Source organism: Pseudophryne corroboree, chromosome 1 (assembly GCF_028390025.1).
Source record: "Pseudophryne corroboree isolate aPseCor3 chromosome 1, aPseCor3.hap2, whole genome shotgun sequence".
NCBI lineage: Eukaryota > Metazoa > Chordata > Amphibia > Anura > Myobatrachidae > Pseudophryne > Pseudophryne corroboree.
In genome coordinates, this window is record NC_086444.1 from 103,377,222 (window position 1) to 103,400,428 (window position 23,207).

The following is a 23,207-nucleotide window of genomic DNA, read 5'->3' on the forward strand; positions in this document are numbered from 1 at the left end:
TGCAGCCCCCATAACTTCCTCTGGGGAGGAACACCCAGGCTCAGACATGCCGACACACCCACACAGTCCACAAGCCCGGGGACAGACCCACAGAGAAGCCCTTAGGGAGAAACGCAGAGGGAGTATGCCAGCTCACACCCCAGCGCCCATACACGAACACAAACTAGAAATACGATCAGCGCTGTTAACATAAATGAAAAGCACCAAATATATGTGCCCCCCCCCCCCCCCCCGTTTTCCTCCCTGTGTACTTGCGGGAGCGTGGAGGACCAGGCTAGCGTCTCTGCAGCACTGTAGAAATACGAGAAAATGGCGCTGGTGAGCAATGTGCGGCTAAGCCCCGCCCCCTTCCCGGCGCGCTGCAGCCGCTAAAATTTGAATCTGCAAACTGGCGGGGGTACTCTATACCGTGATTGGACGCCGTATAGTCCTTTTTTGCCAGCCAAAAACATCAGTAACTGCTGCCCAGGGCGCTCCCCCCTAGCGCCCTGCACCCTGTGAGTGCCGTTGGTGAAGTGTGTGGGAGCATGGAGCGCAGCTCCACCGCTGCGCTGTACCTCCGTTACTGAAGTCTTCTGCCGTCACTGAAGTCTTCGGTTCTTTTAATACTCACCCGGCTTCTTTCTTCTGGCTTCTGTGAGGGGGGTGACGGCGTGGCTCCGGGAACAAGCAGCTAGGCGAACCAAGTGATCGAACCCTCTGCAGCTAATGGTGTCCAGTAGCCTAAGAAGCAGAGCCCTTAACTAAGAAGAAGTAGGTCTGACTTCTCTCCCCTCACTCCCACGTTGCAGGGAGCCTGTAGCCAGCAGGTCTCCCTGAAAATAAAAAACCTAACAAAGTCTTTTAGAGAAACTCAGTAGAGCTCCCCTAGTGCGTGTCCATTCACTCCTGGGCACAAAGTCTAACTGAGGTCTGGAGGAGGGGCATAGAGGGAGGAGCCAGTTCACACCCAGTCAAAGTCTTTTTAGTGTGCCCAAGCTCCTGCGGATCCCGTCTATACCACATGGTCCTTTTGGAGTCCCCAGCATCCTCTAGGACGTAAGAGAAATAAATTTGGCGCCCCAATGCTGCCGGTCTTCTCTCCTATTTTTAGCCCCCCACCCCAGTGCGGATGAGCGCTTACCTCCAGATCCACGCGGGCGGCATCACCTTTAAAAACAGTCTGCTGCCGCAAGGTGCTGCGTCCTCCTATCTTCTGTTTTGTCCTAACTGGCTATCTCTCCTTCACAAATGCATTACTGGGAGGAGGCGTGGCTAGGCTGGGACATCCCGGGACCATAGCCATGCCTCCTCCCAGTAAAGCAACTGTGAAGGAGAGACAGCCGCCTAGGACACAACTGACGATAGGAGGACAGAGCACCCTGTGGAAGCAGACTGTTTTTAAAGAAGATGCCGCTGCGGGGATCCAGAGGTAAGTGCTTCCCCATACCTGCGTCATAGGAGGAGAGGGGAGGAGGGGAGGAGAGGGGAGGAGAGGGGAGGAGAGGGGAGGAGCCCCCCCCCCCCCCACACGTCCCTGGTAATATACCTTATAACATAAAATTCTCATTTGCAAGATATCATTGCAACTCTTGTTAGAGTCTCATTTGCTCTACATGTTTATATGCAATACACTAATTTGTCATTGCAATTTCTTCCTTATGCAGATTTCTAGCTGTGTAATTTGTACTTTGACTTTCTCCCCAATATTCTTGTATGTGAGCGAGGGTGTGAACACAACATATTGAAGCATGGAAGGCAACAGCAGCAAGGCTAGGTGGTGAAACGCGTGTATGATGACAGTTGGAGGTTTGTTGGAACCCCTAATAAAACACAATTACTTGTAGAAAAAAAAAAAAAAAGCTCATACTTTGCTTTATTTCCACAATAATTAAGAAGTGCATTAATTACAACACAGGGAAATATATATACATATGAAATAATTATCACCCTTTGAAGCCATTATACTATGTTGGGCAATTCATAAAAAAGTCAATAAGCTGCCTAAGAACGTCGTCATTAAATCCTTTGATGTCCCCATTTTCCACGGCTTCATATAGAGGGGCGCTCTGCGTTCCCCAGCAAATGTTCTTACGGTTGGGGTCTTTCTCAGAATCCACCGCCAAAGCCAATGTGTTTAGCTGGTAGCAGAAAAAGGAGAAGTATTTCCCATCAGAAATAACCCCCTGCGAGGCAAAGGGCCGCGTCACTTCTGACTGGTTCCAAAAACCTGCAAGACACAAAACAATGAGCACTGGTCCTCAAGGGAGGGTTAGAGTTCAGCACTAGAGAGAGTGGTAAGCCATAGCCACCCCAACCCAAGGATCAGAGAGAGGGTAGAGTAAAAAAAATACTTACCCCGTCCGCTTTTGGTATCTTCAGTGTCGGGATGCAGATGCCGCTCAATTTTTTTTTCTGAGGAGCAATACCTTTATAAATTGGGGAATCCTAATTTACGGGGAATATGGAGGGCTTTTGCCGATGTGGATATACTCATTGTCTCCTCATTTACTCTGAAAGGAATGCCTATTCTGCTGTTCAGGGGGTATATAGAAGTGGAGATGTTGCACATAGCAACCGACCAGATTCTAAACTATTATCTTCTAGAATGTGCTCGATAAGTAGAATCTAATTGGTTGCTATGGGCAACATCTCCACTTCTGTAAACCCACACTTTAGTAACTATACCCCTCAGGTCTCTTTACATAGAGGTGCTTTGAGGTACAGTGTTTAATAGAATGTGGAGAAGGGCAGGGGGTGCTACATATTCTACTACAATGGAGAACCTTTACCCTCTGCGCTGCATTCAACATATAGGGGCCTAATCTGAGCTGGGAGAAAGGCAAGACTGCCAGCCTCATTCCAAGCATTGGCTCATTTCTACAAATAGCTGCTCAACAGATAAATGCTTCTTAAAGTCCTGATGCTTAATACGGAGTAAGACAACTGCAGCATATGTTGCGGCTCCCTCATTCCGTCAGTGAAGCATTTCAGCCTCAATAGCTGCAGCAGCAGCAGCCTCCTCGTCTTGGGCCGGGTCACCAAGCACGCCTGCTGCTACTCTTTGGATACTTTCAATTCGAGAGAGTAACAGCTATACAGAAAGCGAAATAGTAGTTACAATTTGGTTGAGATCATCATGACCCAGGATGCATCTGGAACAAACTATGTTGCAATGAAAACGGAGCCAATGATTTTTTTTTATAGAAAGAAGATGAAATACTGGCTGACCTCTCCCACATCTAACTCTCTGCACATGCTACATCTGCCCCACCTGCAGGGCAGCACAGATTTGCTCCAGTGTAGTATCCTGCTCTCTTTTTTTTTTTTTGGGGGGGGGGTATCAGCCCCTTAGTGAATGAGAAACAAGCCTGACGTTATCAACAATACTCAAGTGGAAATATTACTAAAAGCTGGGAGCAGAGATAGCCTGGATTATTAGGAATTATTGCATCACTACCAGTCTAAGCATTGCATACAATGGGGTTTATGCAGAATCAGGAGCAAACCAAGAAGAGCAGTTTGCACAGTGACAAATACATTCAGCGCTGCAGGTGGGGCAGCTTTAGAGTGCGCAGACATTTAGAGACCGGGCCATGTGTGTTCTAGTTTTATTCTAAATTGCAGAATAAGGAACAAAGTTAACAATCATGTGAGAGCTACATGTAAAAACAGACGGTATTTTCCCTGCATGCAAACTAAATAAATGCACCTGCAACCCCTTGTATTGCAGCATGGTTTGGTCAGGATCAAATTGTTTTAAACTTGCTATAAGACCCAATGTTAGAGCCCCCCCCCCCCCTCCCCCCTTTATACTCAGGGTTACAGAGTCCATGCTCACTGGAACACCATACACAGGACATTTACCTTGATACATGGCTTGTGCTCCTGTCCAGGCAAAGAGACTTGCAATGGCATTTGCACGCAAAAAGACTTCAACGTGGTCTCCAATGTTCATCTTTTGTAGCCTCTCCCTCTTATATCTGTCTGGTACCAGGTGAAACTGCGTGTGACCATAACAGCATGGGTCATCTACTTTGGCTCCTGTAGAGAAGAGTGAACAGCGTGTTAAGGAGTCTCCCTGGACACAACTGGGCCGTTCTAACTGTTCTAAATCGGTTCATACCTGGACCCTCTATTTTAAAACAAGGAGGTGCTATATTTTATTGAGGGGGTTGAGTGCAAAAGCAGACAACTCCTAATGTACACAAGATACCTTCAATATATAATAGGGCTGTAAAAAGTGTATCTAACCCCAGTGTTAAAGCACTCCTTCCATCAGGGTAAAATTGGTCCATGTCCTAAGTCTGCATTCACACCTACCCATTCTATCTATATATCTTTAGGGAAGTGGAGTAGAGCGGGTGAGCACTCCCCAGTTCCCCCCAAAGCACCTATGTGACCATGTCTACTGCTGATAGAGGAGCTAGGAATCGCTATCGCCAGGATCCGCTTGTGTGTCTAGCTGGGGGAAGTTACTATACAAATAATAAGATTTTACTTACCGGTAAATCTATTTCTCGTAGTCCGTAGAGGATGCTGAGACTCCGTAAGGACCATGGGGAATAGACGGGCTCCGCAGGAGATAGGGCACTTTAAGAAAGACTTTAGGATTCTGGGTGTGCACTGGCTCCTCCCTCTATGCCCCTCCTCCAGACCTCAGTTAGGGAAACTGTGCCCAGAGGACATGGACAGTACGAGGAAGGATTTTTGTAAATCTAAGGGCGAGATCCATACCAGCCACACCAATCACACCGTATAACTTGTGATAAACTTACCCAGTTAACAGTATGAACAACATAGCCACGGTTCCACCGAAAAACTATAACATAACCCTTATGTAAGCAATAACTATGGCCCTCATTCCGAGTTGATCGGTCGCAAGGCGAATTTAGCAGAGTTACACACGCTAAGCCGCCGCCTACTGGGAGTGAATCTTAGCTTCTTAAAATTGCGACCGATGTATTCGCAATATTGCGATTACTAACTACTTAGCAGTTTCAGAGTAGCTTCAGACTTACTCTGCCTGTGCGATCAGTTCAGTGCTTGTCGTTCCTGTTTGACGTCACAAACACACCCAGCGTTCGCCCAGGCACTCCCACCGTTTCTCCGGCCACTCCTGCGTTTTTTCCGGAAACGGTAGCGTTTTCAGCCACACGCCCCTGAAACGCCGTGTTTCCGCCCAGTAACACCCATTTCCTGTCAATCACATTACGATCACCGGAGCGATGAAAAAGCCGTGAGTAAAATTACTTTCTACATAGCAAAGTTACTTGGCGCAGTCGCAGTGCGAACATTGCGCATGCGTACTAAGCGGATTTTCATTGCGATGCGATGAAAAATACCGAGCGAACAACTCGGAATGAGGGCCTATATACAAGTCTTGCAGAAGAAGTCCGCACATGGGACGGGCGCCCAGCATCCTCTACGGACTCCGAGAAATAGATTTACCGGTAAGTAAAATCTTATTTTCTCTAACGTCCTTGAGGATGCTGGGACTCCGTAAGGACCATGGGAATTATACCAAAGCACCCAAACGGGCGGGAGAGTGCGGATGACTCCGCAGCACCGATTGAGCAAACAGGAGGTCCTCCTCAGCCAGGGTATCAAACTTATAGAACTTTGCAAAAGGTGTTTGTCCCCGACCAAGTAGCTGCTCGGCACAACTGTAATGCCGAGACCCCTCGGGCAGCCGCCCAAGAAGAGCCCACTTTCCTAGTGGAGTGGGCCTTAACCGATTTCGGTAACGGCAATCCTCTGAATCGTGTTACAGATCCAGCGAGCAATAGTCTGCTTTGAAGCAGGAGCGCCAACCTTGTTGGCCGCATACAGAACGAACAAAGCTTCAGTCTTCCTGATTCTAGCCGTTCTGGTCACATAAATCTTCAAAGCCCTGACTACATCCAGGGACTCGGAATCCTCCAAGTCCCGTGTAGCCACAGGCACGACAATAGGTTGGTTCACATGAAAAGATGAGAGCACTTTTGGCAGAAAGTGAGGGCGAGTCCTCAACTCCGCCCTATCCACGTGAAAAACCAAGTATGGGCTTTTATGTGATAAAGCCGCCAATTCGGAAACACGTCTTGCCAAAGCTAACGCCAACAACATGACCACTTTCCACGTGAGGTATTTCAACTCCATAGTTTTGAGTGGTTCAAACCAAGGTGACTTGAGGAAACGTAACACGTTAAGATCCCAAGGAGCCACCGGAGGCACAAAGGGAGGCTGAATATGCAGCACTCCCTTCACAAAGGTCTGTACTTCAGGAATAGAGGCCAATTCTCTTTGAAAGAAAATGGATAAGGCCGAAATCTGGACCTTTATGGACCCTAATTTTAGGCCCAAAGTCACTCCTGTTTGAAGGAAGTGAAGTAGACGGCCCAAATGGAACTCCTCCGTAGGAGCAGCTCTGGCCTCACACCAAGAAACATATTTCCGCCATATACGGTGATAATGTTTTAACGTCACATCTTTCCTAGCCTTGATCAGGGTAGGAATGACTTCCTCCGGAATCCCTTTTTCCGCTAGGATCCGGCGTTCAACCGCCATGCCATCAAACGCAGCCGCGGTAAGTCTTGGAACAGACAGGGCCCCTGCCGCAGCAGGTCCTGCCTTAGAGGAAGAGGCCACGAATCCCCTGCGAGCAACTCTTGCAGCTCCGGATACCAAGTCCTCCGTGGCCAATCCGGAACAATGAGTATTGTTCTGACCCTGCTTCTTCGTATTATTCTCAACACCTTGGGTAAGAGAGGAAGAGGAGGAAACACATAGACCGATCTGAACACCCAAGGTGTCACCAGAGCGTCTACCGCTACCGCCTGAGGGTCCCTTGACCTGGCGCAATACCGCTTTAGCTTTTTGTTGAGACGGGATGCCATCATGTCGATTTGAGGCAGTCCCCAACGATCCGTGATCTGTGCGAAGACTTCTTGATGAAGTCCCCACTCTCCCGGATGCAGGTCGTGCCTGCTGAGGGAGTCCGCCTCCCAGTTGTCCACCCCCGGGATGAACACGGCTGACAGCGCGCTTACATGGCCTTCCGCCCAGCGTAGAATCCTGGTCGCTTCTGCCATGGCCATTCTGCTCCTTGTTCCGCCTTGGCGGTTTATATGAGCCACTGCCGTGACATTGTCTGACTGAATCAGAACCGGTTTTCTCCGAAGCAATTCCTCCGCTTGACGCAGGGCGTTGTATATGGCCCTCAACTCCAGGACGTTGATGTGGAGACAAGACTCTAGGCTTGACCAGAGACCTTGGAAATTTCTCTCTGCTCCCCAGTCTCAGAGGCTTGCGTCCGTGGTCACCAGGACCCAGTCCTGAATGCCGAACCTGCGACCTAGTAGGTGAGCACTGTTCAGCCACCACAGGAGAGATACCCTGGTCCTGGGAGACAGGGTGATCCTTTGATGCATTTGTAAATGGGACCCGGACCACTTGTCCAAGAGGTCCCATTGAAAAGTCCTCGCATGGAACCTGCCAAAAGGGATGGCCTCGTAGGAAGCCACCATCTTCCCCAGGACCCGCGTGCAATGATGCACTGAAACCTTTTTTGGTTTTAATAGGTTCCTGACCATGGCTATGAGTTCCTGAACCTTTTCTGGTCTGTGTCTAGAATCAGCCCCAAAAAGGTCAGACGCGTTGTAGGGACTAGCTGGGACTTCGGTATATTGAGAATTCAGCCCTGTATCTGCAACGTCTTCATGGACAGAGACACGCTGTCGGCAACCTCTCCCGAGATCTCGCCTTTATGAGGAGATTGTCCAAGTATGGGATAATTGTGACCCCCTGCCTGCGCAGGAGCACCATCATTTCCGCCATTACCTTGGTGAAAATTCTCGGGGCCGTGGAAAGCCCAAACGGCAACGTCTGAAATTGGTAGTGACAGTCCTGCACTGCAAATCTCAGGAACGCCTGATGCGGGGGGAATATCGGAACATGAAGGTAAGCATCCTTTATGTCCAGGGACACCATCCAATCCCCCACCTCCAGGCTGGCGATGACCGCCCTGAGTGATTCCATTTTGAACTTGAACCTCTTCAAGTACAGGTTCAGAGATTTCAGGTTTGAAATGGGTCTGACCGAACCGTCCGGTTTCGGGACCACAAACAGGGTTAAGTAATATCCCTCTACTTGCTGGAGATGAGGAACTGTGACAATCACCTGTTGAATATACAATTTGTGGATTGCTGCCAACACTAGCTCCCTCTCTGACGGGGAAGCCGGCAGAGCCGATTTGAAAAATCGGCGAGGAGGAAAGTCTTCGAATTCCAGCCTGTATCCCTGAGAAACAATCTCTAATGCCCAGGGATCCACCTGCGAGTGAACCCAGACGTGGCTGAAAAACCGAAGACGAGCCCCCACCAGATCTGCCTCCCCTCGGAAAGCCCCAGCGTCATGCGGTGGACTTTGCAGACGCAGGGGAGGCCTTCTGCTCTTGGGAACTAGCTGTGTGCAGCTTTTTTCCCCTGCCTTTCCCTCTGGCAACAAAGGATGATCCACATACCTTCTTGTTTTTATTGGAACGAAAGGACTGCATTTGATAATGAGGTGTCTTTTTTGTATGCTGCGGGGGGACATAAGGTAAGAAATGTGACTTACAAGCCGTAGCGACAGGATCCGAGAGGCCGTCTCCAAACAACTCCACCCCTTTGTAAGGCAAGGACTCCATATGCCGCTTTGAATCGGCATCTCCCGTCCACTGACGGGTCCACAAGAGCCGCCTAGCAGAAATAGACATAGCATTTATTCTGGAGCTTAATAAACAAATGTCTCTCTGAGCATCCCTTATATACAAGGCAGCATCTCTGATATGCTCTATGGTCATTTGAATGGCGTCCCTATCTAAGGTGTCAATTTCAGTAGATAAGGAATCTGCCCATGCCACAACCGCACTACAAACCCAGGCCGACGCCATAGCCGGTCGAGCAATAGTACCGGAATGATTGTAAATGTGCTTTAAGGTAATTGCCTGCGATCAGCAGGTTCCTTGAGGGAAGCCGTATCCTGAGAAGGCAGTGCCACCTTTTTGGACAAACGTGTCAGCGCCTTGTCAACTTTTGGCGAAGATTCCTAGCGTATCCCATCAGTTTGTGGAAAAGGATACGCCATGAGAATCCTTTTGAGAACTTGTGGTCTCCTATCCGGAGATTCCCAAGCCTTTTCGCACAAGTCACTTAATTCAAATGAGGATGGAAAAGTGACTTCAGGCTTTTTCCCTTTATACATGTGTACCCTCGTGTCAGGGACAGGGGGTTCCTCAGTAATATGCAAAACCTCTTTAATGGCAATAATCATGTACCGTATACCCTTAGCCACCTTCGGCTGTAATTTTGCATCTTCATAGTCGACACTAGAGTCAGTATCTGTGTCGGTATCTGTGTCATCGATCTGGGATATGGTGCGCTTCTGAGACCCCGAAGGACCTGGCGCCCCAGGGACAGGCATGGACTGGCTTACCTGACTGATCCCTAGCTTCTGCCTTGTCTAATCTTTTATGCAATAGATTGACATTTGCATTCAAGACATTCAGCATATCCACCCATTCCGGTGTCGGCGTTGACATTCAAGCACTCCCCCTCCACATTAAGCGAGCCTTCCTCGTCAAACATGTCGACACACGTGTACCGACACACTTCACACACACACAGGGAACCACTTTCCTGAAGACAGTATCCCTGTCAAGGCCCTTTGGAGAGACAGAGAGAGAGTATGCCAGCACACAGCCCAGCGCAATAACCCTGGAGACCAACACAAAATGTTTTTCCCCAGCAGCGCTGTATAATATGTAAACCTCCAATTATGTGCCCCCCCTCTCTTTTAAGCACCCTTTCACCGTGTGTCAAGCAGGGGAGAGTCCGGGGAGCTTCCTCTCAGCAGTGCTGTGGAGAGAAAATGGCGCTGGTGAGTGCTGAGGGAGAAGCCCCGCCCCCTCTGCGGCGGGCTTCTGTCCCGCTCAAACTTAGTAAAATATGGCGGGGGCTCTTTTATATACATGTACAGTGCCCACCTGTACATGTATATAGTCTTTTTGCCATGCAGAGGTTCATATTGCTGCCCAGGGCGCGCCAACCCCCCCCCCCCCCCCCCCGCGCCCTTACAGTGACCGGAGTATGTGAGGTGTATGGGAGCAATGACGCACAGCTGCAGTGCTGTGCGTTCTCAGTGAAGCTGAAGGCTTCTGCCGCCTGACGACTTCTGTCTTCTGTACTTCTAGCTCTGTGAGGAGAACGGCGGCGCGGCTCCGGGGGTGGACGCCCAGTAAGAACCTGCATTCACCCCCTCTGGAGCTAATGGTGTCCAGTAGCCGAGGAAGCAGAGCCTATCTTTGACAAGAAGGTCTGCTCCTCTCTCCTCAGTCCCTCGATGCAGGGAGCCTGTTGCCAGCAGTGCTCCCTGTGAAAAAGTAGTAAAAATCCAAACAAAAATGCTTCTAGGCAGAGAACTCTGGAGAGCTCTCTGCAGTGCACCCATCTTGCTCTGGGCACAGTGTAAAACTGAGGTCTGGAGGAGGGGCATAGAGGGAGGAGCCAGTGCACACCCAGAGTCCAAAGCTTTCTTAAAGAGCCCTATCTCCTGCGGAGCCCGTCTATTCCCCATGGTCCTTACGGAGTCCCAGCATCCTCAAGGACGTTAGAGAAATTCCTATTTACCTGGGTCACCAACTACTCCACCTTTGCTACAGACGGAAATCCTTAAAACCTGGTAATACCTAATAAGCTATGGCGTTCTTAGATTCATTTACCAATGAATACGTTGTTTGCATACTGTTTTTTGAACAGGGGCAATTTGTTTGGCTCATACGGAATGACGGGAACCTCCTCAGGCACAGCAGCATCTAGAGGAACAAACTTCAGGAAAAAAAAAAAAAAAAGAAAGAAGAAGAAGATAAAAGTCAGCAAAACTATTTTGGTAACATAAAACGAATATGGAAAGCAAACTTATCACAAAGTTATCAATGTACAAAGATGATTTTGTGTTTAATAACCTATATGCTTCTAATGGGCCAGGGGTGAAAAAAAAACCACCAAAAAAAAAAAAAAGGTGTTATTTTCCTCCGATTTTCCTCACCCCCTAATATTCTTTTGGATGAAGGGTGTTTCCTCAGGATATAACATGAACTTTCTTATAAAGTCAGGAAAAAGTATTCATTACATCACTAGCAAATAGGACATAATGGGGAAGACGTATTAACCTGGAGAAGGCATAAGGAAGTGCAAGGTGATAAATGCACCAGCCAATCAGCTCCAATATGTAAATGACCAGTTAGGAGCTGACTGGCTGGTGCATTTATCACCTTGCACTTATCACTGGCTTATTACTTCCTTATGCCTTCTCCAGGCTTAATACATCTGCCCCAAAGACTGGTCTGCAATATATAATTATTGTATTCACTTTGCACAGCAAAAAAGTGTCATTCCCAGGACAAATGGTTTTCTAACATTCAAGATGTCCACTGACTAGTCACAGTGTTCATATAAATAGCAGGGTGTGAGAAAATAAGATTTTACTCACCGGTAAATCTATTTCTCGTAGTCCGTAGTGGATGCTGGGAACTCCGTAAGGACCATGGGGAATAGACGGGCTCCGCAGGAGACTGGGCACTCTAAAAGAAAGATTAGGTACTATCTGGTGTGCACTGGCTCCTCCCACTATGACCCTCCTCCAGACCTCAGTTAGGATACTGTGCCCGGAAGAGCTGACACAATAAGGAAGGATTTTGAATCCCGGGTAAGACTCATACCAGCCACACCAATCACACCGAATAACTCGTGATACTATACCCAGTTAACAGTATGAAATATAACTGAGCCTCTCAACAGATGGCTCAACAATAACCCTTAGTTAGGCAATAACTACATACAAGTATTGCAGACAATCCGCACTTGGGATGGGCGCCCAGCATCCACTACGGACTACGAGAAATAGATTTACCGGTGAGTAAAATCTTATTTTCTCTGACGTCCTAGTGGATGCTGGGAACTCCGTAAGGACCATGGGGATTATACCAAAGCTCCCAAACGGGCGGGAGAGTGCGGATGACTCTGCAGCACCGAATGAGAGAACTCAAGGTCCTCCTCAGCCAGGGTATCAAATTTGTAGAATTTAGCAAACGTGTTTGCCCCTGACCAAGTTGCAGCTCGGCAAAGTTGTAAAGCCGGAGACCCCTCGGGCAGCCGCCCAAGATGAGCCCACTTTCCTCGTGGAATGGGCTTTTACTGATTTAGGATGCGGCAATGCAGCCGCAGAATGCTCCAGCTGAATTGTGCTACAAATTCAGCGAGCAATAGTCTGCTTAGAAGCAGGAGCACCTATTTTGTTGGGTGCCTACAGGATAAAAAGCGAGTCAGTTTTCCTGACTCCAGCCGTCCTGGAAATATACATTTTTAAGGCCCTGACTACGACCAGTAACTTGGAATCTTCCAAGTCCCTAGTAGCCGCAGGCATTACAATAGGTTGGTTCAAGTGAAAAGCTGATACCACCTTAGGGAGAAACTGGGGACGAGTCCTCAATTCTGCCCTATCCATATGGAAAATCAGATAAGGGCTTTTACATGACAAAGCCGCCAATTCTGACACACGCCTGGCCGAAGCCAAGGGCAATAACATGACCACTTTCCACGTGAGATATTTCAAATCCACAGTTTTAAGTGGCTCAAACCAATGTGATTTCAGGAAACTCAACACCACGTTGAGATCCCAAGGTGCCACAGGAGGCACAAAAGGGGGCTGAATATGTAGCACTCCCTTTACAAATGTCTGAACTCCAGGCAGTGAAGCCAGTTCTTTCTGGAAGAAAATCGACAGAGCCGAAATCTGGACCTTAATGGAACCCAAGTTTAGGCCCATAGTCACTCCTGACTGTAGGAAGTGCAGAAAACGACCCAGCTGAAATTCCTCTGTTGGGGCCTTCCTGGCCTCACACCACGCAACATATTTTCGCCAAATACGGTGATAATGGTTTGCGGTTACTTCTTTCCTGGCTTTTATCAGCGTAGGAATGACTGCCTCCGGAATGCCCTTTTCCTTTAGGATCCGGAATTCAACCGCCATGCCGTCAAACGCAGCCTCGGTAAGTCTTGGAACAGACAGGGCCCCTGCTGTAGCAGATCCTGTCTGAGCGGTAGAGGCCATGGGTCCTCTGATATCATTTCTTGAAGTTCTGGGTACCAAGCTCTTCTTGGCCCATCCGGAACCACGAGTATCGTTCTTACTCCTCGTTTTCTTATTATTCTCAGTACCTTTGGTATGAGAGGCAGAGGAGGGAATACATAAACCGACTGGTACACCCACGGTGTCACTAGAGCGTCCACAGCTATTGCCTGAGGGTCCCTTGACCTGGCGCAATATCTAGTTTTTTGTTTAGGCGGGACGCCATCATGTCCACCTGTGGCCTTTCCCAACAGTTTACCAACAGTTGGAAGACTTCTGGATGAAGTCCCCACTCTCCCGGGTGTAGGTCGTGTCTGCTGAGGAAGTCTGCTTCCCAGTTGTCCACTCCCGGAATGAACACTGCTGACAGTGCTAAGACGTGATTTTCCGCCCATCGGAGAATCCTTGTGGCTTCTGCCATCGCCATCCTGCTTCTTGTGCCGCCCTGTCAGTTTACATGGGCGACTGCCGTGATGTTGTCTGATTGGATCAGTACCAGCTGGTTTTGAAGCAGAGGCCTTGCCAGACTTAGGGCATTGCAAATGGCCCTCAGTTCCAGAATATTTATGTGTAGGGACGACTCCTGACTTGACCAAAGTCCTTGGAAATTTCTTCCCTGTGTGACTGCCCCCCAGCCTCGAAGGCTGGCATCCGTGGTTACCAGGACCCAGTCCTGTATGCCGAATCTGCGGCCCTCTTGAAGATGAGCACTCTGCAGCCACCACAGTAGAGATACCCTGGTCCTTGGAGACAGGGTTATCAGCCGATGCATCTGAAGATGCGATCCCGACCACTTATCAAAGAGGTCCCACTGAAAGGTTCTTGCATGGAACCTGCCGAATGGAATTTTGCTTCGTAAGAAGCTACCATTTTTCCCAGGACTCGTGTGCAGTGATGCACCGATACCTGTTTTGGTTTCAGGAGGTCTCTGACTAGAGATGACAGCTCCTTGGCTTTCTCCTGCGGGAGAAACATTTTTTTCTGTTCTGTGTCCAGAACCATCCCCAGGAAATGAACAGTAGGCATGTGGTAGGAACCAGCTGTGACTTTGGAATGTATAGAATCCATCCGTGCTGTTGTAGCACTTCCCGAGATAGTGCTACTCCGACCAACAACTGCTCCTTGGACCTCGCCTTTATAAGGAGATCGTCCAAGTACGGGATAATTAAAACTCCCTTTTTTTGAAGGAGTATCATCATTTCTGCCATTACCTTGGTAAAGACCTTCGGTGCCGTGGACAGTCCAAACGGCAGTGTTTGGAATTGGTAATGGCAATCCTGTACCACAAATCTGAGGTACTCCTGGTGAGGATGGTAAATAGGGACATGTAGGTAAGCATCCTTGATGTCCAGGGATACCATGTAATCCCCCTCCTCCAGGCTTGCAATAACCGCCCTGAGCGATTCCATCTTGAACTTGAATTTTTTTATGTATGTGTTCAAGGATTTCAAATTTCAAATGGGTCTCACCGAACCGTCCGGTTTCTGTACCACAAACCGTGTGGAATAGTAACCCCGTCCTTGTTGAAGTAGGGGCACCTTGACTATCACCTGCTGGGAATACAGCTTGTGAATTGCCTCTAGCACAGCCTCCCTGCCTGAGGGAGTTGTCGGCAAGGCAGATTTGAGGAAACGGCGGGGGGGAGACACCTCGAATTCCAGCTTGTACCCCTGAGATACTACTTGAAGGATCCAGGGATCCACCTGTGAGCGAGCCCACTGATCGCTGAAATTTTTGAGGCGGCCCCCCACCGTACCTGGCTACGCCTGTGGAGCCCCCGCGTCATGCGGTGGACTCAGAGGAAGCGGGGGAAGAATTTTGATTCTGGGAACTGGCTGACTGGTGCAGCTTTTTCCCTCTTCCCTCGTCTCTGTGCAGAAAGGAAGCGCCTTTGACCCGCTTGCTTTTCTGAAGCCGAAAGGACTGTACCTGATAATACAGTGCTTTCTTAGGCTGTGAGGAAACCTGAGGTAAAAAATTTTCTTCCCAGCTGTTGCTGTGGATACGAGGTCCCAGAGACCATCCCCAAACAATTCCTCACCCTTATAAGGCTCTATGTGCCTTTTAAAGTCAGCATCACCTGTCCAGTGTCGGGTCTCTAATACCCTCTTGACAGAATGGACATTGCATTAATTCTGGATGCCAGCCGGCAAAATATCCCTCTGTGCATCCCTCATATATAAGACGACGTCTTTAATATGCTCTTATGTTCGCAAAATAGTATCCCTGTTTGACAGGGTTACAGACCACGCTGCAGCAGCACTATCTGCAGGTCTCAGTCTAGTACCTGAGTGTGTAAATACAGACTTCAGGATAGCCTCCTGCTTTTTATCAGCAGGTACCTTCAAAGTGGCCGTATCCTAAGACGGCAGTGCCACCTTTTTTGACAAACGTGTGAGCGCCTTATCCACCCTAGGGGATATCTCCCAGCGTAACTTATCCTCTGGCGGGAAAGGGTACGCCATCAGTAACTTTTTAGAAATGACCAGTTTCTTATCGGGGGAACCCACGCTTTTTCACACTCCATTCACTCATTTGATGGGGGAACAAAACACTGCCTGCTTTTTCTCCCCAAACATAAAACCCTTTTTTAGTGGTACTTGGGTTAATGTCAGAAATGTGTAACACATTTTTTATTGCCAGGATCATGTAACGGATGTTCCTAGTCGATTGTGTATATGTCTCAACCTCGTCGACACTGGAGTCAGACTCTGTGTCGACATCTGAGGGAGCGGGCGTTTTTGAGCCCCTGATGGCCTTTGAGACGCCTGGGCAGGCGCGGGCTGAAAAGCCGGCTGTCCCACAGCTGTTACGTCATCCAGCCTTTTATGTAAGGAGTTGACACTGTCGGTTTATACCTTCCACCTATCCATCCACTCTGGTGTCGGCCCCACAGGGGGCGACATCACATTTATCGGCATCTGCTCTGCTACCACATAAGCCTCCTCAAACGTGTCGACACAGCCGTACCGACACACCGCACACACACAGGGAATGCTCTGACTGAGGACAGGACCCCACACAGCCCTTTGGGGAGACAGAGAGAGAGTATGCCAGCACACACCAGAGCGCTATATAAATTTAGGGATTAACACTATATTGAGTGAATTTTTCCCAATAGCTGCTAGTATATACAATATTGCGCCTAAATTTAGTGCCCCCCCTCTCTTTTTAACCCTTTGAGCCTGCAAACTACAGGGGAGAGCCTGGGGAGCTGTCTTCCAGCTGCACTGTGAAGAGAAAATGGAGCCAGTGTGCTGAGGGAGATAGCTCCGCCCCTTTTTCGCTGACTTTTCTCCTGCTTTTTTATGGATTCTGGCAGGGGTATTTATCACATATATAGCCTCTGGGGCTATATATTGTGATATATTTGCCAGCCAAGGTGTTTTTATTGCTGCTCAGGGTGCCCCACCCCCAGCGCCCTGCACCCTCAGTGACCGGAGTGTGAAGTGTGTATGAGGAGCAATGGCGCACAGCTGCAATGCTGTGCGCTACCTTGGTGAAGAATGATGTCTTCTGCCGACGATTTTCCGGACCTCTTCTTGCTTCTGGCTCTGTAAGGGGGACGGCGGCGCGGCTCCGGGAACGAACACAAAGGCCAGTTCCATGCGGTCGATCCCTCTGGAGCTAATGGTGTCCAGTAGCCTAAGAAGCCCAAGCTAGCTGCAAGTAGGTAGGTTCGCTTCTTCTCCCCTTAGTCCCTCGATGCAGTGAGCCTGTTGCCAGCAGGTCTCACTGTAAAATAAAAAACCTAAAATAAACTTTATTTCTAGGAGCTCATAGTGTGCATCCAGCTCGGCCGGGCACAGAAATCTGAGGTCTGGAGGAGGGTCATAGTGGGAGGAGCCAGTGCACACCAGATAGTACCTAATCTTTCTTTTAGAGTGCCCAGTCTCCTGCGGAGCCCGTCTATTCCCCATGGTCCTTACGGAGTTCCCAGCATCCACTAGGACGTCAGAGAAAATCCTTATTAAACACCCATTAATTTATCATCTGAATGATCCCCTTGAGAGGTATGACCATCGACAGCTCTGACATTGATTGTATTTCACCATGGTCAACTAGCCATCAATGGCCAGGATATTCACGGATGGCACACCATGTGCATGGGCATAGCAGGGCTGGCAGTCACCATAGGGGGAATAGCCATAGATGTCTACCACCTGTAGCCTCCCATTGATAGTGAGACCACCCACCATCACCAGATCATCGATGGTTTTTATCAGTCGATGTACACCCTTACTCTGACCATTAAACCCTATGTAGATTCTGGGCCCTGACAGGAGGGAATTTATATGGACGATGCATTAAAAATTCTAATTGGAAGCCAAAATCTAATTAGAACGGGTGGAAAATGCAGCCAATTAATGCATTTGTGAAGTAAGCCTACATTTTTAGTTATATAACAAATACCTAAATATTAAACTAAAACACAGTATCCATGCCAAACAAAATAAATTGCAAAAAAAAAAAAAATTGTAGATATTATTTTTAAAATGTATAAAGAAAAACTCGTCAAAAACACATGTTAAACTACAACTCCCTAACACTGCAGAAAGTCTATGCAGGGACATATCCTACCTCAGGAAGTTGCTGACGCAGTCTGATCTGGGCATGAGGTTCATCATCAATCTGAAATCGAATGGGATCAACACAGCCTTTTCTGTGACCACGAGGAACCACGGTCTCACCGCGCAACCAATAGAAGTTCACCTGAGGCTTCAGATCTACAGACATACAGGAAGAGGAAATAAATGATATATATTAAAGTCACAGAAGCACTAAAGTACACAGCACTCAAATACAGAATTCCTAGAAGTGTATCTTTCGGGCTTATAGTACTGAGTGATGGAGAAGGGCTTGACTGTAGGGGTACGGGTCATTGGGTCGACAGTCATTAGGTCATTAGGTCGACCACTGAAGGTCGACATGGGCATTAGGTCGACAGGTGAAAAGGTCGACATGAGTTTTTGGACTTTTTTTGGTGTTGTTTTCTTCGTAAAGTGATGGGGAACCCCAATTAGTGCACCATGTCCCCTCGCTGCTTCGGGCAAGGTGCCTCGCTCCGTTACCGCTTCGCTCTGCACAGGTTACCGTTCCAATAGTAGTCCACGTGGATTGTCAAGTATGAACAAATCCAAAAAATGTGTAAAAAAAAAAATTCAAAAAAGCCCAAAAAAACTCATGTCGGCCTAGTACGTCGACCAATTGACAATGTCGACCTAATGCACATCTACCTTCAGTGGTCAACCCAATGACCGTCGACCTAACGACCGTATCCCGACTGTAGTGTGCTCTGTAGGCCAAACGGCCTAAGTGGACTGAGCCACCGCCACTTTGCCAGCACGTACACACAGGAAGCCCTGGAAATACAGGAAGGAGACGGCTGCTGGAGACACAGCTCTGCCTGCACATACATTGTAGTGTCGGACGATTTGTAACTTCGAAACGTTACATCGCACAAACACACTGGACGATCCGGCATGTCTGACCGATCAATATTTTTGGATTGGTCGCAGGCATACACTGCACAATTATCCAGATAATTGTATAGTGCAGAGGTTCCCAAACGTGGGCCAAGGCACCCCAACAGTCCAGGTTTTATGGATAGCCATGCTTAGACAGAGGAGACTTAATTAGTACCTCAGTCCGTTTGAGCATACAATCTGTGCACAAGTAGGGATATCCCTAAAACCTGGACTGCCGAGGTGCCTTGAGGACCGCATTTGGAAACCAATGGTATAATGTATGCTCAGCGCTAGATTCAAGTGTTCAAATGTGATAAATTACATATCAGTCACCTGTGATGGTCAGTGCTCACATGATTTTAATAAACCAATGAGTGACAGCTTTGTTTTGAAAGGACACTTTACATTCTGTTACACTGGGGTAGATTTATTAAAATGCCGTTTTCGTTCCTTATATGCTGGGACCCGCTTCACCACATTATCGTGGTGAAGTGGGTCCTCTTTTCCAATGCATTTACTAAGGCTGCTGTCTTCGTTATGGGAGTGTGTTATCTCACCCTGCTAGTGATACGCGTCCTCCCATAACGTCCGTCTCCCTTGGCCGCAGTTGTCACTTATGCGCCTGCGCCGTACATTTACTCCCAGCATACCTTGCGGGAGTAATGCTGGCACATGCGCGGTTTGCTTTGCTGGACGCTGGAGCCTTTGTATGTTTAACAATAAAGTTTATTGAAAGACACGAAAAAAAAAAAAAAGGAGGAACTGCTTGGAGACCTGCAGCGCCGATTCTGTGAGGCGAAGAGGAACAGGGTAGGAGAGACCAACGTTCGGGCACACCGAACGTTTATAAGTAAGCAAGCTTATCGGTGCTCTGCCTAACAGATAGAGGGGCCGATAAGGCAGAGGGCGCATACCGCCCCTGCTTACAATATCAATTCGACGGGATAATACATCAGGGGATGCGCTATCTGCGGCACATAACATGTGCATATAGCGCATTATCCCTTAAAGAAGGATAGTAAATCTACCCCACTGTCACAGTAGCGAAGACAAAAGAGCAGTCTGAGCATCTAAGTGCTACTATCAACAAATACAAAGGGACTGAGGGGCAGATGTATTAACCTGGAGAAGGCATAAGGAAGTGATAAACCAGTGATATGTGCAAGGTGATAAAGGCCCCAGCCAATCAGATCCTAACTGTTAATTTACATAATGGATCTGATTGGCTGGTGCCTTTATCACCTTGCACATATCACTGGTTTATCACTTCCTTATGCCTTCTCCAGGTTAATACATCTGCCCCAATGTCACAAGCAATGATGTTCACGCAGCTGAGCAATTTGTAACTGAGGGGCAGATTTATTAAGCTCGGTGAAGTGATAAAGTGGAAGGTGATAAAGGACCAGCCGATCAGATCCTAACTGTCATGTCACAGGCTGGGTTTGAAAAATGACAGTTAGGAGCTGACTGGCTGGTGCGTTATCACCTTCCACTTTATCACTTCACCAGGCTTAATTAATCTGCCCCTGGGTGTGCACAAAAAAATAATCAGAAAACCCATGTGTTACAGTGTGTACATACAAACGTGCTATTGTGACTGGGACATATGGTAAGAGAAATAGGAGCATGGGTGTTCACGGTAGTGTCATACGTGTGTCCCAGAAAAACAGCTGCTGCCATGGAGACCAGAGTCAGACAAAGAAGCTACACCAGCCATAGCGCAGGTTCATGTGCCAATAGTGACGTTTCAAGAACCACTGGTGGTTACAGTGTCAGACTCTGGTAGTGTGCGTCTCAGCACTTGCACATTCAGACACATGCTTGTACACCAAGGGGAGGCTGAAGGTAGCCCCTGCATATTATCACAGCCGTGACTCTGGCAACAGACATAAGAGCGGACATAGCAGCATCCACCTCTCAATCAGGCCCAAGACCGCTAAAGCGTACGGGTATGGGTCGACCACTATTGGTCAACGTGCATTAGGTCGACAGGTGAAAAAAAAAATTTATTTTTTTTTATTACTTTTTTTGGTGTAGTTTTCTTCGTAAAGTGACGGGGAACCCCAATTAGTGCACCGTGTGCTCCTCTACCGCTGTGCTCGGCACAGGTTACCGTTCCCAACTGTAGTCCATATGGATCATAAAGTATGAAAAAGTCCAAAAATTGAAGAAGAAAAAAGGGAAAAAACTCATGTCGACCTTCTGACCTGTCAACGTATAGTGGTCGACCTAATGACTGTATCCCAAGCGTACAAGTTCATTTCTAGCTCCAGACAGCGTAGCATGGCACTCCCTATCCCCTCCCCCAGACAGCGTCACATGGCTCCTCCTATCCTCATCGCTAGGCAGTATGCCACGATCCTCAGGCAGCACACCACCCACTAACCCCAGGCACCTCAGTGTGGTGCCCCATATCCCAACTTCAGGAAGCATGGCACCCCCTACTCCATGCAGCACAGATCTCCCTATACCCAGGCAGCACGCCACCCCTTATCCCCACCCTCCAGGCAGCGCGCCGCCCCCTATCCTCACCCTCCAGGCAGCGCGCCGCCCCCTATCCCCACCCTCCAGTTAGCGCGCCGCCCCCCTATCCCCACCCTCCAGGCAGCGCGCCACCCCCATCCCCACCCTCCGGGCAGCGCGCCGCCCCCATCCCCACCCTCCAGGCAGCGCGCTGCCCCCTATCCCCACCCTCCAGGCTGCGCGCTGCCCCCTATCCCCACCCCCTGGCAACGCGGCACCCCCCTATTCCCACCCCCAGGCAAGGCGGCACCCTACTATCCCCACCCCCAGGCAACACGGCGCCCCCTATCCCCACCCCCAGGCAAGGCGGCACCCCCCTATCCCCACCCCCAGGCAGCAGGCTCCTATCCCATCTTCAGGACCACCCAGAGCCCGTGATTACGGCGGCATCGGGCACTCACCTAGGCAGGAGCTGCTGAGGGTGGGGTTGTGGCCGGCGCACTGGCTACTGAGCACGGACACCAGGCTGGTGAGGAAGGGGGCGGCGGACACCTCCTGCTCCCGGTACAGGAAGCGGCGGCCCTTCTGGGCGTAGTGCATCTCCTGCAGCAGCGCCTCGCACACCAGGGACCGCACCGCGGCCAGATCCGGGCCCCCCGCACAGCGCCGCTCCGGCAGCCCCGGCACGTACGCCGTCTTGGTGAAGTGCTGGTACCAGCGGTCGGCGCCCAGGGCGAAGGTCTGCGGGTACACCACGTACTTGAGGCGCTGGAGGCCGGTGATCAGCCGCAGCTTGGCGCTGATGTCGGTCTGCTCGTGCACCCGGCTGTAGTGACCCTCCACCCGCCGCCGCTTGGACGCCTTGCTCTTGGCCGTCATGGACGCTACGATGGGCGGGTAGAGCGAGGTGCGGGGCACTGCAGGCTCCGGGGGCAGCAGCAGCATGGCGGCCGTTAAATCGGCATTGCGCCGCAGTTTCCCGTATATCTTGCGCCCCACCGCCATGTTGTCGTGCCCGGGCAACGGAGGACGCGACCTTCTCCGTCACGCTCACTGATTGGGCGCGTCCAGGTCAGCTGATAGCAGAAGAACCAATCAGAGCGCACGACTTCTTGGCTCAAGGACTCGCACTGACAGCATTTGGACCACGTGCAGGAAGTGAATGTGTCGCTGTCACTCATCTGACCAATCCCCGCCCAGATGCTCTACGAAACGCCCTTCTTGAGAGAAAGTCCGCCCCTTTCAGGTTCTACATTCAGGTGGTGATTCCGAGTTGTTCGCTCGCAAGCTGCTTTTAGCAGCATTGCACGCGCTAAGCCGCCGCCGCCTACTGGGAGTGTATCTTAGCTTAGCAAAATTGCGAACGAAAGATTAGCAGAATTGCGAATAGACACTTCTTAGCAGTTTCTGAGTAGCTCCACACTTACTCGGCATCTGCGATCAGTTCAGGGCTTGTCGTTCCTGGGGGGTCATTCCGAGTTGTTCGCTCGTTATTTTTTTGTCGCAACGGAGCAATTAGTCGCTAATGCGCATGCGCAATGTCCGCAGTGCGACTGCGCCAAGTAAATTTGCTATGCAGTTAGGTATTTTACTCACGGCATTACGAGGTTTTTTTCTTCGTTCTGGTGATCGTAATGTGATTGACAGGAAGTGGGTGTTTCTGGGGGGAAACTGGCCGTTTTATGGGAGTGTGTGAAAAAATGCTACCGTTTCTGGGAAAAACGCGGGAGTGTCTGAAGAAACAGGGGAGTGTCTGGGCGAACGCTGGGTGTGTTTGTGACGTCAAACCAGGAACGAAACTGACTGAACTGATCGCAGATGCCGAGTAAGTGTGGAGCTACTCAGAAACTGCTAAGAAGTGTCTATTCGCAATTCTGCTAATCTTTCATTCGCAATTTTGATAAGCTAAGATTCACTCCCAGTAGGCGGCGGCTTAGCGTGTGCAAAGCTGCTAAAAGCAGCTTGCGAGCGAACAACTCGAAATGAGGGCCTCAGTTGGGCCATAGCCCTTATTCCGAGTTGTTCGCTCGCTAACTGATTTTAGCAGCATTGCACACGCTAGGGAGTGTATCTTAGCTTAGCAGAAGTGCTACCGAAAGGATCGCAGCGCTGCTACGAAAAAAGATTGTCTCGTTTCAGAGTAGCTGT

The 23,207-nt window shown here is 49.4% G+C and overlaps 1 protein-coding gene across 1 annotated transcript; it reads right to left on the bottom strand.

Moving 5' to 3' along the window:
• Window positions 1-1,838: 1,838 nt before the first annotated feature.
• Window positions 1,839-22,205, bottom strand: MRPS30 (mitochondrial ribosomal protein S30). The gene is made up of 5 exons (XM_063961829.1): window positions 21,521-22,205; window positions 17,710-17,855; window positions 10,721-10,826; window positions 3,847-4,023; window positions 1,839-2,209 (listed from the first exon to the last, which is right to left on the bottom strand). Exons 1-5 carry the CDS (start codon window positions 22,062-22,064, stop codon window positions 1,947-1,949), a joined length of 1,236 nt encoding a protein of 411 aa, XP_063817899.1. The 5' UTR covers window positions 22,065-22,205; the 3' UTR covers window positions 1,839-1,946.
• Window positions 22,206-23,207: the final 1,002 nt, after the last annotated feature.